At 37.4% G+C, this 16,881-nt stretch overlaps 1 protein-coding gene and 1 pseudogene across 2 annotated transcripts in view; one reads left to right on the top strand and one right to left on the bottom strand.

Moving 5' to 3' along the window:
* Nbas (NBAS subunit of NRZ tethering complex) overlaps window positions 1-16,881 on the bottom strand; it is a 340,725-nt gene that overhangs the window by 207,113 nt on the left and 116,731 nt on the right. The window contains exons 22-25 of one of the 2 annotated variants that reach the window (XM_071601352.1): window positions 12,344-12,421; window positions 7,170-7,323; window positions 2,347-2,532; window positions 1,276-1,449 (exon numbers count right to left, since the gene is read on the bottom strand). In XM_071601352.1, the coding sequence (XP_071457453.1) occupies window positions 1,276-1,449; window positions 2,347-2,532; window positions 7,170-7,323; window positions 12,344-12,421 (592 nt within the window). Of the gene's footprint in view, window positions 1-1,275; window positions 1,450-2,346; window positions 2,533-7,169; window positions 7,324-12,343; window positions 12,428-16,881 lie in introns of both variants that reach the window. The other variant, XM_071601351.1, reaches the window with a different exon arrangement.
* On the top strand, window positions 4,254-5,692 carry LOC114094612 (non-histone chromosomal protein HMG-17 pseudogene; annotated as a pseudogene).

The following is a 16,881-nucleotide window of genomic DNA, read 5'->3' on the forward strand; positions in this document are numbered from 1 at the left end:
TAAATTGCCGAGTAGAAACAAAAAGCTGACTACAAACAAATGATTTACAAGATTCTGTGAGGAAGAAGTATCACAAATAAGATTACTGGAAAGAATTTAAAGTTGCTTCTTTCTTCCTCATAAAACATTCATATTCAATCTATCCTGCTTCTCACATGGTATTCTGCTGCCATAAGCAACACACCTCAGCTCACAGTAAACCACTGCACATTTAAAACCAGAATACTAAGTGCAGACTGCTTATGAGAAGATGGAAAATTTTAAGTAACCAATGAACAGACATTTCTGACAGACCTTTTAGAAACCAAAAGCGTACAATGTAGCATTTTTTTCCTTTAAATTTTCATTATACTGCTCTATGACCATAAATCTTAGTGGACTTACGAACAAAGCATAGGGCAAGAAAATAGTCTCAATGCGAATTTTAAATTCGAAGAAGTCTGAAATGCTTTCTGCTTGAACCCAAATATAATGTTTTGAAAATTACTACAAAGTCAGGACTCAAGTGACCATGCCATCTTGCTTGAGTGCCCCTCAACAGAAAAGGAGGCACTATCACTAGAAATAGCATATTTGATCTGTGGCTAAATTAAGACACTGTCAAATGCAAAGGTATGCTGTACTTAATAAAATGACTTTACCATCAGTCAATGTGAACCCTTTAGAAATTCAAAGTTATACAGTACTCTTTAAGTAGATATAACAGTAGTTAAGAATAATTACAAGATACCTTATAAGAGCATAAATATTTTCATAAACTATTTGAATGTACTCAAGGGCAGAAACCATCTCCTATTAGTGGTATCATACAATGTAAAAGTTAAGAACAGTTGTGGCATTACAATACTGTATTTGAATGCAAGTTCTTCTACCTACTGTGTAACCCTGGGCTAGTACCTAATCACTTTAGATCACAACTTTCCTTTCCTCTATATTAAGATAGTAAAAGTATCTATTTCATAGGATTATTAATTAAATATTTTAACACTTGAGACATGATAGGTATTGAATTCCTATCAACGATTCATCTTCTTGGCATTAACAGTTTCCAACATATAGCAGATAGTTCACAAACTAAAAGAAATAAAAATAAACAATTTTCTGAACTTTTGGAAAAAATTTTCACACTACACTACTGAAACACTTTTAAAGAAAGGCAGCCATTTCTGTATAAAAGGAATTATCTGCAAAGTCTTTTATAGAAATTTATTTTTAAAAACCTATTTCTATAAATTTAAAAAATGCAGGGAATTTTAAGTTAGAGTTTCTACTTACATCTGGTTTGGAATGCTGAAATATCTTCAGGGGAAATTTTAAATCCCCTTTAGCTAAAGTTACTAAATATTCTTTTAGTAGCTCATTAGCTACACCAGGAGACTGTTTCTCACAACGATGGAGAAACGGAACCATCCATTGGTAGGCACTTGTCACATATTTGTCCTCAGAACACTGAAAGAACATTAAAAAAAATTAGCATTAAATAGTGCATTATCCCACATGAGTCCTAAAGTTTACCAGTAGTCAGATGATGTTAAACAGAGGCTGTGCATACTTTCTAAAACAGACACTGCAGGTCACCACTTACATATGTACCAACAGGCATCCAAGAATGAGTCACCTTCTACCTGGGAATAGTGGGGGTACAGCAACAATACCACTGTGGCCCATCTGCTCATGCCACTACATAGTCATGAGGTCCTCCAGAGCAAAGAGGATACCCAGAAGAGGGAAGAGGAAGAATATGTGAACAGGCAGAAGAGGAGACTTTAGACCAAGAGGAAAAGGCACAAGAACAGAAGGAGGGAGAAGAGCAAAGAGGTTTGGAAAGGAGCTACATCTAGAAAAGTCCAGAATCCCTCCATTCCTTTCCTCTTTTCATTTTGCTCCTTTATATCCACCTTCACAAAACTTCAAATGACACTGATAATTTTACTCATGATCCCTAAAATTATGCAATCACTTTTTTTAATTACCCCAAAAGATCTACCTAAGTCTCATAAGGGTAGTCCCACGTACAAAACAAACCAAGTTTCACTGGGTTGCTTAAAGGGAAAAGAAAGCAAAAAAAAGGGGGGGGGGGGGGTCGGAGTGAAAAAAGGAGGATGGAAAAGAGGGGACAGATGATAGAGGAATGGAGAAAGAGAAAAGGCAAGCCAGGCATAACAGTCAACACAGCTTTACATCACTTCAGTAACATACCCATGACGTTTGATTTTGGGAGAAAAAAAGATCAGGAAACCTTTATGTACTCAGTTTTCAAGTTTGAAGAACATTTCATTTTTGGTTCAAGATTTATATTAGTCAAAGTACAGAGAATGCTTAAAAAAATGTTAAAATAAAACTTACGCCATTCATCAGTAATCTTAGTTTTTCAATGTCTTTCATTTGCTGGAGTTCTTTCAAGGTTAGGGTTAAGTCACACCCAGCTTCATAAACCAGTGTTTCCAGAGTAACCAAATTATCACACAGAACTAGCAAACCAGGAATATGCCGCTCCATTCCAAGTCGAATAAGTGACAATGCACAGTCAACCTAAAATTGAGAACAACTGTAAGTTCCCAAGCTTAGACATTCTAAAGTAAAAACTTAGTACAGAATCTAATTCTTATGACCATTTTTTAAAATTCCATTAAAAATATATTTTTTACCATAAAAACAGTTCTTAAAAGACTCAACCAGCAAGAAATACTGAGGATAAAGATATTAAAGGAGTGGGGAGGGGCGGGGGTTGTGGCTCAGTGGTAGAGTGTCTGCCTAGCATTGTGAGGCACTGGGTTCGTTTCCCAGTACCACATAAAAAATAAAGCACTCATGTTCATCTAAAAATATTTTTTAAAGATATTAAAGGAAAGATAACCATCTTAAATTTCTCACAACATATTAACAAGGAGAGGGAAAAAATTAACAGATAGTAAGAAAGCCAAATTACTCTTACTTTACTACACAGCTCCGTTTCCAAGAAGAGCAACTATCCCCACAGCTTCCATTTCAGACACTTTCCTTCCACAGTGCCTCCCATACAGAAGGCATTCAATAAATACATGCTGATTAACTCTGGTACAAACATTTGACTCAATTCACTTAAGCTTCATCAGATAAAAAGCAAGGAATGATTTTCCTTTAGAGGCTCAACAGAATGCCATTTGACCCATTCCTTGATAAAATTTATGGATTAACATTCTCTGACTCATGGGAAAACATCTGTCATGGCCTATGCCCATGATCTTTCACACTACCCTGAGTTTCTGCTTCCTACATTATTTTTTGAGGGCTTACTGGGAGTTAACATCATTAGAAGAACTAAGAACACAAAGCTGAGTAAGTCGAGGCCTCTACCTTCAATGTTTCCTCAGTCTAGGAAGGAAAAACAACCAGTCCGTCAATGCTTGAAGGAGTGAGGCAAGTGCTGTGACTGACTGGGATCCAAAGAGCACTGAGCCCATCCTGAGGGTGTGCAGCTTCCCAGATGAGGAACTTGTAAATGGGCGCTGCAGAACCAATGGGTTTTAGTGAGGTGAAGCACAAGAGGGAGGGAGAGTAGCACGGGAGGCAGGGAGGCAGAGCGCACTGTCATCTAGCTCCACCAGACAGAATGGCTTGACGTGAAGGGCAGGAGGGCTGGAGTCCTAAAGAGGAAGGTGCCACATCAGAGGATAGTGTGACACTAAGGAATCTGCAGTTTATCCTGAAACAATATATGACCCAAGGTTTTCCACTGAGGCCTGTCAAACAGATTTACACTTTGGAATAGTATTTACTGAATGACGAATTAATCAGGATGATGAACTGAAATTGCCTGGACTGAAAACAGGGAGACTAGTCATGAGAACTGCAGCTGCCAGCATGGGAGGAATCCTGACAGATATCCTGATTCACACACCCATTCACTAGCTACTTCACTCATTCATGTGGGATAAGTATTAGTTGAACACTTTCTATGTACTGGGCAAAAAAATAACAAGGAGCCAAACCATGACAGTGTAATTGAAGTCATTCAAGAGGAGAAAAACAATATTAGGAAACAAACTATGAAGTTTGGTCAGACCAGATGAGAAGCATGAGTAAGGAAGAGGAGTCAACAATGATGGCTTGGGTTTTTCCTTTAAGTCAAAGGGTAGGCACAAGGGATCAGCAAAACTGAGAACCTTGAACTGAATGTGTTGCTGCTCAGGAGCTTGTGGATTATCTCAGTGCAGAGGCCCAACACAGATCCAAAAACAAGTAAACCAAACCCGCAGCTGAAGTAAATGTACATGGCTGGAGATTCTACTTGGGAACTGTCAGCACATAAATCAGAGTGGTGTGAGGTGAGAAGATCTGAATGGGCCACACTTATAGACAAGAATTAGTGACAAGAGAAGCAATCTGAGAAATAGTGATAATGGACAAGCCAAAGAACGTGAGCCACAGGAGCAGACAAATTGCTAAGACGAGCACAAGAAAACAGTGGAATATTGTCACATACACCTAAGAAGAGATTTCAGGAAAGTAGTAAATGGTGTCAAAGGACAAGATGTTCAATGAGAAACAGAGGGAACTGGATATTAAGAGTTGGTATTGTAGAAGGATTCAGACTGGAAAGAGAAGAAAGCAAAAATTGAGAAAGTGATTATGAAGAGCAGAGTGACTTTCTAGGCTGAGATGTGATGGAAACAAGAAGCTAAAACAAGAAGCCAGGAAGAATATGGATTTAACTTATTTTTCTAGTTATAAAAGAGGTTGGATTTGAACTTTCTGCCCTAAAAGTGGGTAGGGGTAGTAAGACCCATTGAAGGAGGAGAAATTAAAGACAAGGACAGGAGCAGAGTGAAGAAGAGGCGGTAAGAACGACCCTGGGTGGACCACAGCTGCACACAGCTACATCCACGCGTCTAGCGCCTACATCCGCTGCCGTCACCATCCTGCCCAAGAGAAAGGCTGCAGGGGATGCTAAAGGAGATAAAGCCAAGATCTGCAAGTTGTCTGCTAAACCTGCTCCTCCAAAGCCAGGGCCTAAGCCTAAAAAGGACCCTCAAAAGGAGGGAGAGAGAAGGGAGAAGCTGAGACCAGCAAGGACGGGAATAACCCTGCAGAAAATGGAGATGCCAAAACAGACCAGGCACAGAGAGCGAAAGGAGCTGGAGACGCCAAGGGAAGTGTGTGCATTTTTGGGAACTGTGGCCTTCTGGGGACTGTACATGTTGAAATGCCTTTTTTTTTAATCAAGTTTTATAAAAATGCAGAATTTTGTTTTACTTTTTTTTTTTAAGCTATGTTGTTGGCACACAGAACACTTCATTGTTGTTTTGGGGGGAAGAAGCACATGTCACTAGTAGATTGTCTCCAAAGCTGGATTGCTATGGGGGAAAACACCTTTCCCTTCTAGTTTTGAGACAACTTCTTCGCAGTTCCAATATACCTGCTGCCCCACCTCACTTCCTATACACACACCGTCCCCACTATCAACATGCCTCATCCCATCTAAGGCCACAGATAACATTAGATTCACATTTTGTGTTGTACATTCTATGGATTTGGACAATTGTATAATGACATTTATCTACCTTTATAGTATCATTAAGAGTACTTTCACTGCCCTAAAAATTCTGTGCTCTGCCTACTCCTCTAACCAGTGGCAACCGCTTATCTTTTTGTTGTTTCTATAATTCAACATTTTACAGAACGCAACACAGTGGAATTATATTCTAGGTAGCCATTTCAGATTGGCTTCTTTAATTTAGTAATATACATTTAAGGTTCCTCTGTCTTTCATGGTTTGAGAACTCATTTTTAGTGTTTAGTAATATTCCATTCTCTGGAACTATCGTAGTTCATCCATTCACTACAGAATGGGTTATCAATTGTAACAAATATACCACTAAAATGCAAGGTGTTAGCAATAAGGAAAATTTGGTGGGAGGAGTAAGGGTGTGTAGAACTCCACAGTAGCACACTAGTTTTCTATAAAGCTAAAATAGATTAAGCAGGAATTCAAGAAGGCTACCATGTGGAAAACTGGACCTTCTCAGATACACAAAGTAGAAATGTAAACAAGGATCTACATCTTCTTCCCACGTGCTATTGCTCGCCAGAACCTCTAGAATCAACCTTTCTGTCAAACTAAAGACTGATGGTGGGAGAGGAGGTCCAAAGCCAGGATGTGGGGAGAAAGGAAATGTCATCTACTGACCAAACCCTGAATGAGACTTTTAAAGTGCCTTTTACCATTCTTTGTTCTGAATTACCAATCTGCTCTCTTAAGATGAAATCAACTATGGCTTACATTGACAGAGCACTCAATTATTAGCAGAACTAGGGTGAGGGGAGGGGCACAAGTGGTAGTGTTCCTTTAAAGTACTGGAGATTGAACCCAGAGGCAGTCTACCACTGAGCTACATCCGCAGCCCCCTTTTTGTAATTCTGAAGCAGTGTTTCACAATCTTCCAGCCTCAGCTTCCAAAATAACTGATTACAGATACTACACTACCAAGTTCAGCCAATTGACAGAGTTTTCAATGTTCTCAAGTATATTTCTTTGTTCTCATGAACTCTGACTAGAACTAATGCCAAGAGAAAATTGAGGTGGTACAAGAAAGGTACAAAATCACAAAGTCTGTTAGTGGAAGAGTCAATATTCATATTCAGCAACTTAAGCTCAGTATAATCCTCATCTCTCTGAATCATGCCTCCTCTCTGATGTAGTTATGGATCTCAGTAAAGGTCCAAAAGCCTAAGAGAAATTGAGTATAGTTTTAAGGAAAATAGTATAAACAGCTTTGAACAGGGTTCCTGAAAGGCAAGATCACAATCAACCATATTACCTCACTGTAAAATGGGACTGGTCAAGCACTCTATGTAGAAAAAATATTAATATTAATATTTACTGACATTAATATTAACGTCAGTAAATTAATACGTAGACAAACAGGAGCAGAATGTTTCGCAGCTTATATTATAAAAGATTTAGAACTTTTCTTGTACATATTTGCTCTGTAAGAATCCAAAATAAAAGCCACAAAAACTTTTGAGGCAAAGAATAAATGAACAAAAGTAGTAAGAATCACTCATTCCATCCCTTGCAAATGACCTCCATGATTCCTGACCCTGCTATCCACATCCATTGCATACGCTGAGCCCTAAGGACCCAGCAACACTGCAGTATTACTAGGCAGCAGCAGTCCTCCCCTCACCTGCCCGGCATGGTGTTCTATCTCTTCTGCTCTGCTCTGATACCAGTCCATAGCCTTCTCAACTGTAAGCTGGGCCGTCCTGAACCTCAGTAACTCAGGCTGTGCGGCATACAAAAATTCACTTTCATCTTGGAGACTCGGCTCAACAACCACTCTGCAAATCACAAAATGAACAATTAACAACTCACTGGAATGCTAGAAAAATATATAATTTTATGAGCGAAAGAGGGAAATAGGTGACGAAGGGATTATGTGTGTGTCATTATATGTTTTATGTATTTGCATACTTACAGGAAGAGACACTTTGGGAGAATTTATTTTCCTACAGTTTTTCCCAATTTTAAAAATCATAAAACAATTGTGCCACAAATCACGTAAGTATTAATAAAATCACCCTGGAAAGTAAACTGGTTAAATCAAAATCACTTGTGCTGGCCAGCCAGGCCTGGGTTAGCAAATTTCCCCCAGATTACTTCAATTTGAGTTGAAATTACAAAATCTTGTTTTCATAAACATAAAATAACGCCTCATTTAGGTTGGGAATATACCTCTACTAGGCCCTGGCATGGTAGCAATGCACTGGTGTGTGCCCAGTACAGGACTACTCCATAACATTCCCCACCAAATGAACAATAGTGAAAAATGAACAATACCTTAAAGGAACACATACAGGTATAACATCATGAGGACCACAAATTATAAGGAGTTTTTATGAGGATGATCAAAGACAATTGCCCTCCATGGTTAAGGGACAAGACAAAAGTAACTAGACTCCCCAGATGGACCAGGAAAACACCGTGTTCCTTTAGGGACATTCATTCATGTAAAGTGAGGTGGTAACACATGTGGTTGGTTATTGTGATTATAAGGAAGTGAGCTTATATTGGCACCATCTGTCCTTATAGGACACATCATTTAAAGTTTACACATCAAAATAATCAAACAAAATAGGTGAAGCACAGGATAATATTAAAGTGTTTTGCTAAATCTGTGTATGGCATTCTGCTCAGTAATGCGCAAAACAGACCAGAAGTTGGGAGGTTTTTTTCCTCCTGTTCCAAATAGTCAACAAGCCATCTGACAAAATTACTATTGAGAACTGTTCCATAATTTTGGTCAATGTTGCCACCTCTTTTCTCTTTTCCTACTATACTTCTATAGATAACATTAAAACTTCCTGAGGAATCCTTAAGATTTCTCAGAGCTATATCAACATTTGTACGTAGAACATATCACTGATATCTGTCTTCTCATTTTTAAAGGTACTTCTTTATTGTAAGCACACTATTACTAACAAACTGGAGAAAATATTTTTCCCCAATACCTGGAAAATAATAAAATATCAAATAATATAATCCAGAAAAAAATTAAGGAAATGAGCTTATAAGTGTGCTACAAAACATGCAACACAATTCCTCACTGAAAGCTGTGAAACCCTGGGCAAGTTACTTAGCTAAAACTACCTTAGGATTCCTTTGATTCTAAAATGTGGGTCTAATACTACTGCAAAATGTTGTAAAAATTCAAAGTAATCGAAGTAAATAGTCAACACTGCCTGGCATAAACCAAATAGTTATTTGGTTTATTTATGGTTACTATTTTGGGGGGGGGGGGGGTTTCCATCAGGTGTGGCACATGATTAGACACAAAGCACCTAAGTACCTGGGCATCTTAGGCACATACCCAAGATAAGCCACTGTGCTTGTAACTGGCACCACACTAAGTCTCATGTGTGGAATGATCCTTTACTTAACTAGCCTCCTATTTTCATTAGTATTCTTCCAGGGATTTTTCCCCCACACAAAGCCACATCACTCTTCCAAGCAGTTTTTTTAAATCTGCCCCTTTTCAGCAGGGAAAAATAGCCACCAGCAACTCAGAGTTCCTTTGATGCTTTTTTTCAGTCCTTACCCATTTCCCTCTCAACACCATCTGAGAGGATTTAACTGCTCTCTCCTTCAGGAATCAGCTTCCCTTTCATTCCAGCAGCCATACCATCAGAATTCCTTTCATCTTTTCGGCTGCTCCTTTTTGGTCACCTTTGCTAGAATATCCTCTTTACCCAACATTAAATATTAGCACTTCCAAATGCTTAACCCAACGCTATTCTTACTCTGTACTCTCTCCAGGTCTCCCTGCAACTCTACAAATATAAATGACCACAGACGATTCAACTACCGTATTTTACCTGTAACCCAGACGTCACTTAGAAGCTTTAAGATCTTCCTGCTGCTTGCTTCTAAATATTTTTCTGGCATTTCAAATGCAACAAAACTGAAAACTAAATCTGTGACACCCTCAGGTGATAGTTTTTTTACAACAGAAATCTGATAAAAGGTAAGAACATCTCTTATTTTCAGTTCTTGAAGAGGGCCTTGCCTTTAGCCTTTCAGCACTCCCTCCTCACTGCCAAACATATCTCCACTGAGCTAATTCCTGCTTATTCTCCAAATTCTTCAAGTCCCCACAGGGATTCTCTCTGACCTCCACCAAGGTTAAGGCTTCCCCTTGCATGCCCACAATGCCCCACCATGTCTTTCATAGTACTCTGCACTTCCACCTGGGGCACACCTTCTTGAAGACAGGGACTACACAGTCCTTTTCTTCCTTCAGAATCCCTGGACCTAACCAAAGACAGATGCTAATAAACAGAACAAATGACCTGTACTACCCAAGATCTGTATCATCTTCCAAATCATCTTTTCATGGCTTCACATGTTTATAGTTTCTGGAGTTTCTTCCACTTAAGTGCTGTGGTTGGTCTAAGAAGAAATACCTTCATTCTTGGCATCTACTTGTTAGAATCACAAGATACAGGCTAAGGAAAACTGAGAAGAACCCAATGAATGGGTCCAGTCCTGGGCTTCCAGTGCTGCTCCATAAAAACCATCATCTCAGAGGAGCTGGGAGGCTGGGTAGGGGAGGGGAAAGTCTTATTTAATTGGAGAGAATTTGCACAGTACCATCATCTCACTTTCCTCACCATGGACACCAACCTTCCACATTTTAAATTTCTCTACCTTTCAATTTTTCATTACAATTAGTAAATAAAGAATTCTAGTTAAATATGGTCAATAAATAAAATGTTCCCATTTATCCAAAAAATTCCACTGATAATAAATTCTTGGGTGGGGGCATGAATACACAAGAAACTGTTGTTCTGTTTTTTTCCTGAACTTAACACCCACTGTACTCTCTCCACTCTTGATTGCTTGTATGTAGTCACTGCTTTTTTTTTTTTTTCCAATTTCTAAAAGATCAAATACTAAAATATAAAATATTTTGCAATGAGGGCTGGGGTTGCGGCTCAGTAGTAGAGCGCTTGCCTAGCAAGTGTAAGGCACCGAGTTCAATCCTCAGCACAACATGAAGATAGTTTGTCCACCTATAAAAAAAATTTTTTTAAATATTTTGCAGTGATATTTCAATTACATTACAACATATCATCCCCCTAAGACCTGATTCTTGAAGCCACCCCTTATCCCCTACTTTCACCCCCAACTGGGCACAATGTCATCCAGGGCCTTGCTTTTGCATATATTAAAGTCCAGTTTGGAATCCAGTGGTGTTTGCTTCTCATTTCACTCCCTATTTTAATAAAGGAAACCTTAGAATGGCTTCCTAAAACAAGGTATATGAGTGACAAATTTCATGAACTATACATAAATCATCAAATATGAAAGCAGTTAACTGGATATTGAAATCTATATAAGATACATTCTTCAAAAGTTTCAAAAGGATTCCAATTGTCTTAAAGCTTCTTGTATTTTTCTGGATGTTTGAGGTCCTTCTGAGCCCCAATTCCTTCCATGTAGTCTCTTTAGAACAATGTATCCCTGATATTCTTGAAGGTTATAATGCTGTGCTTCAATGTAATAAGCATTTCAATCTGAATATTCACAACCTTCAACTCTAAGTATAGAACTGAATTATTTCTTATAATTTTATCTACTTTATTATCTATGTGTTTTTAAAAGCCTGTAACTTTAACAGAGGTTTGTTTTTAATGCATCCTTCTCTTATATTCTAGCTCTGTATTTTCATTCTAATATCTACAAAATCTCCTGGATTTAATTTTCCAATTATTTAAATTTTGTATACCAACAACCATGTGTTTAAATGTCCCAAGTTCTCTTTAAGCCTTTGTTCCCATTTTATACAACTATTTATCTAATAAATATAATCTTATCTCCCAGGGAATGTTATAATTTTTGAAGTTTCCTTCTGTCAACATGGTGCATTTCTTTCAGTTCTACTTTCTGTGTGTTTTCCTCACCAGTTAATTTTTTGTACCTGCCTGACTCTATCCTTAGATGTCCAGGAAGCTCTGTGAGTGTGGCAAGAACTGCTTATTTGCTATATCCTTATAGTGCCCTAACCTTTGGGGACAATGCCTTAGTATTTAGAGCCCTATTCCAGAGGCTACTCCACTTCTCTAGAAAGGAATTCTCCAAACTTCTTGGGGATTATTCCTGCATCTGAGAGGAGGGAGTAGGAAGGAAACTTAGTTCCAGCATTCAGGAGATACATAAATTCCTGGATTTTGAAACCCATATCTTCATTCCCACCTATACTGTACCTAGTATCCAGGAATCTGGAGGCTTTCCAGCTAACTAGAGGTCCTCTGGTCTCATGTACGGAAAATATGGAAGGAGAGACAATGAAGAACTATTTGCCCAATTTTGGGGAGTGGGGAATAAAGGAATTCAAATGTTTCTCATACGGACTTTCACTCCCATATTATATCTCCCATCCCCTTCTGCAATACTTATATCTCCACATCCTGAGGTTTTTCCCCCCCAAGATCTTATAAAAATGAAAATTGAAACTAAATGAAAAACAAAGGTATATGTATGTATATGTGTGTGTATATATATATACAGACACTTTAACTGAGAAAAAATATTTACCTGAAAAAAGAACAGCTAAAATGAAGAGTTGTAATAAAAGCATTTCACAATCCGTTTGTAACATTTAATATCTTCTCATTGAAAAGTTTCAATATAACCAAATCAACAGTTTGTTGTTGTGTTTTGTTTTTCCCTTTAACTTTACTCAAATGCTCCAGATCAGGGAGCACCATCAAGAAGTGATCATACATCACTTTTTCACAGGGCCATCTATTCACCCATCCCACAAAGAAATGCAGATGCCTGGTGTGGGCTCATACTAACCTGCACTCCAATTCTTCGCACCAGTCTTTAGCTCGGTGTTTATGTTCATGCCAAGGAACAATCATTAAGGAGTCACCACTGAAACTTTTAAAAATAAATAAGTAAATAAGAAAGCACATATACACACAGTATTTAAAATACACACCATCTAGCTTCATAAGGAATATGAATAGCTTCTCAAGAAATACAAAACCAAAAAGTGTCTCTGTAAACAACCATCAAGATTTCCATTTATAGTATTTTTTTTTTTTTTTTAGAGTTAAAAAATTCTAATTTATTTTCTAGTTTTCGGCGGACACAATATCTTTGTATGTGGTGCTGAGGATCGAACCCGGGCCGCACGCATGCCAGGCGAGCGCGCTACCGCTTAAGCCACATCCCCAGACCCCCATTTATAGTATTTTAAGTGGCATATGATACACATTGTATGCAATATATATGTGGGAAATACCATACTACTGCTTCCTCTTTGATTTTAAGTTTCAAAAAGAAAAGGAAAAATTATGAACAAAAAAATGGCAAATAATTAAAAGAATGGTATAGATACATGTCCATTCATACATTCTAAAATTCTTGAAGAGCTTGTACTGCATACTCTTCACATCAACATAAAAGGTTCCCTACCCCAAAAGCCTGCAATATAGATCAGTGCTATCCCAACTGAACTCCCAGTGATCATAGAAACGGTCTGTGTGTCATCAACACAGTATATCTATTAAGCACTTGAAATACAGCTTCAGATACTAAAAAACAGAATTAAGTAATTCTATTTAATTTTAACTCATTTAAACTTAAGTAGCCACACACGGTTACTGGCTATGATACTGAGTAGCACTGACAGGCAGCAGCAAGAGTGGAGAAATTATTCTGCAGGTTGAAAAACATCACTAGAAGATGACATAAAAGAAAATCTAAGACAAAGAAATTCTGACCGTTTGGGATGACAAATTTAATTTAAAAGGAAATGGGATTGGCTAGCTTCACTTAGCATAATCTGCGAGACCCTCAGAGTTATACAAAAGTACATACAAGAGGAAGTGAGGGGAAGGGGAAAAATAATACAAGGGGGACAAACGAATGTCAGTAGAGGGGGCAGAGAGAGAAGAGGGGAGGGGAGGGGAGGGGAGGGGGGATAGTAGAGGATAGGAAAGGCAGCAGAATACAACAGACACTAGTATGGCAATATGTAAATCAATGGATGTGTAACTGATGTGATTCTGCAATCTGTATATGGGGTAAAAATGGGAGCTCATAACCCACTTGAATCAAATTGTGAAATATGATATATCAAGAACTATGTAATGTTTTGAACAGCCAACAATAAAAAATTAAAAAATAAAAAATAAAAAAAATAAAAGGAAATGGGAAATAAACAGTAGGGTAGTGGAGCAATTTGATACAAATCGGGGGAAAAAAAATTATCCTTCAACAAGTCTTTAGCACAAGAGTTTCCAAAGAAAGGCGTTTTCACCATTATTGCTAAGGTCCCTTTTACTTTTAACACCCACAAATCAGTAAAAACTACTGAATTCTTCTGAGGAAAGACAGAACTTTTAAAAAACAAACTTCAACTACCTTACCTTCACAGCTCAATGAAACATTTTCTCTTGTTTGAGTAACAATAGTGGCATTTTCCTAAAATTTATCATAGCCTCAGAAAAAGAATTGCACTTTCTCCTATTATTAGGTGATGGCATAAGCTTTGCACAAGAAACACTTCATAAACATCTGAAAATTATGTTCATGAAGAAATTGATCTTCAAGTGAAAAGTAATAGGAAATAACTGGAGAGTTATGAAGTGGATGAGTCTGGGAAGGTGCAGTGAGCACTCGTTAATAGCATCACTCTTATTTATTACTGGAGCAAATTATCTAAAGTCCAGCTCCTCAGTAGACATGTAAGAAGTTTATTATATGGTGTAATAAAAACACAGCTTTTCAGCATGGCCATGCTTTCTAGCAAATATGTACCAGACATACTCTAAGTGCTTGAGTTCATATTTCTGAATCAGATGATTTAGATGAATAACCTAATGATAGAATTTCAGCCACTACATAAAAAATTTTTACTTTCATGTCATCAATAATTAGTACTTTATCACAAACCACTAAAATGAAAAATAAAAAGGGTCACGTTTGAACATAATGATGACGACAATGCTCAGTCTTCCAACATAATGTTAGAGCAATGAATTGAGAGTGAGGGGGGAAATGAACCTAGCAAGCTATTATGCCTTTTCTAATTAAAGCAGACACAGTTCCTTAAGCTAACAAAATGTTTTCTAAAGGAATTTCACAAAACTATCACACACTGACATTTGTATTTTCTATATAAAGAACATATGAGATACAACATCTATTATTACTAAAATGATTAGTAATAGTAGGGGACCCTCAGGAAAATAATATTTATTTGAAATTTGGAATCTAGAAAAAACTTTCACTATCTTCACTGAACAAAAATGGATAAAATAACTATATCTACAAAACTACACTAAAATCAAGTTCTGCTCAGAGACCAACTGTGAAAGGTAGACCTGGTGAGTACTTTGCTGCACTTTCAAGGACCGGCACCAACTATCCTGTGTCTAATGTGCTAATAGAACTGCTACTATTATTTTGTCTGCAGTGAAAATCCGCAACAATACTTATCCTTATCTTCATCCAGTCCTGCCAACCTAATGTGGATGACATTAGCTTCCTCATACTACAGTGAAACATTGTCCATCCTCGTGAAGCTAACGAATGACAGTCTGTTTCAAACACACCAGATAGCTAGAATCCAAAGCTTACACTTTTTAGTAGCATATTATCCTGCCTCTAAAAACGATGTAAGGGCTATAATCTAGCTCTCAAGTACATTTGTACCAGTCCCTATTTCATACATAGTAGGAACCACTCAAATTTAAGCACAGCAGCCTTTGCCCAATTTTATACAACCATGTGTATATCTCTTTACATGTGTAATTTAGATACATTTAATCTAAGATATGTAATCCACACTTTTATGAAACTAACTTCTACCCCATTCCTCTTAATCTTAGATCTGATCATCAATGTTATCATAAAAATGAAAACATTCTATTTTCTAACAAATGGTTCCATGAAACCAATTATTTTAAGAGTCTAAAGTGCTTGCTTAAAAAGTATCAAAACTTCTTTATGTTCCTTCAAATCACAGCATTTAAGAAATAATCAAGAGCCAGGCATGATGTGGCATGTCTGTATAACCCAGTGAGCCAGGAGGCTGAGGCAGGAAAATTGCAAATTCAATACCAGCTGGGAAACTTAGCAAGATCCTGTCTCAAAGATTAAAAAGGGATGGCGGGGGGGCTGGGGTTGTGGCTCAGCAGTAGAGCACTCGCCTAGCACAAGTGAGGCCCTGAGTTTGATCCTCAGTACCACATAAAAAATAAGAGTGACCAAAAAAAGGGGGGATGGGGAATAGAACCCCTGAGGGGTTCAATCCCCAGTACCCCCCACTACGGAGACAGAAAAAAAATCCTTAAAGAGCAAATTTTTGTTTTTGTTGTCAATTGTTATATTCTTAGTATCTAAAATAGTGCCCGCTCTTCAACAGACTCTAAAAACAATACATGTTGATTGACTTAAATAATCAACAACAAAATTTTTAAACTGATCATGAGCATCAATCAAGACTGGAATATGACAATGAAAGGGAACAGTTTGTTCTTAAGAACCAGATATGCCAAGGAGGTGTGCTTCTATAGCAGGGAATCTACAGATGCAGATTTTGAAATATTTTTACACAAGAGATTATCAGGTAAGCACCCCCAAAATTTTACATTTTGAAGTACATCCAGTTTCAGATATTAGGTTACAAAATTAGAGACATAAAGCCCATACTGATGGATACCTCATTGTACTTCAGTTTAAAAAAAAAAAAACTATACATTTCAGGCTCTCAGTGGTAGAGTGCTTGCATAGCAATCCTCGGCAGCACATAAAAATAAAGTCTTATGTCCATCTACAACTAAAAAAACTAATATACATTTCTCTGAAACTCAACATTCTTCATATTTCAAAATAATTGGTTCTATCATTGCATATGCAAAAAAACCCAAATTTTAGTTATACTTTCATACAGTAGAATGATAGAATGCTTAATTCAGAGTAAACCTTTTCACTAATTCTGTTCAGACCTAAAATATAAATCACATAATTACTAGACAATTCCAATCCAAATAAACCTAGAAATCATACTGCAACTCTCACAGAACTACAGAAAGTTTGGTTATTTGCAAAACATACAGTATGAATCCAAAGTTCCCAAAACTTCATATACATATACTTCATTTCATCTCTATCTTCTATTTTCTACTTAGTGCCAAAATTTAAGTATATCATGCCCACCCACCCCCAGCAAAAGAATTACACAGTAAACTGAAATTATGTCTTTACAATAGCTACTTTTGCTTAATTTTAGAATTCTTCATATTAGAAATGCTGCTCATTGTTCTATTCTGAAAATAACTGTTGGTTTCATTTGAAGGTAACAGTTATCTGTGACAAATGTA

The sequence above is a fragment of the Marmota flaviventris genome, chromosome 14 (assembly GCF_047511675.1).
Source record: "Marmota flaviventris isolate mMarFla1 chromosome 14, mMarFla1.hap1, whole genome shotgun sequence".
NCBI lineage: Eukaryota > Metazoa > Chordata > Mammalia > Rodentia > Sciuridae > Marmota > Marmota flaviventris.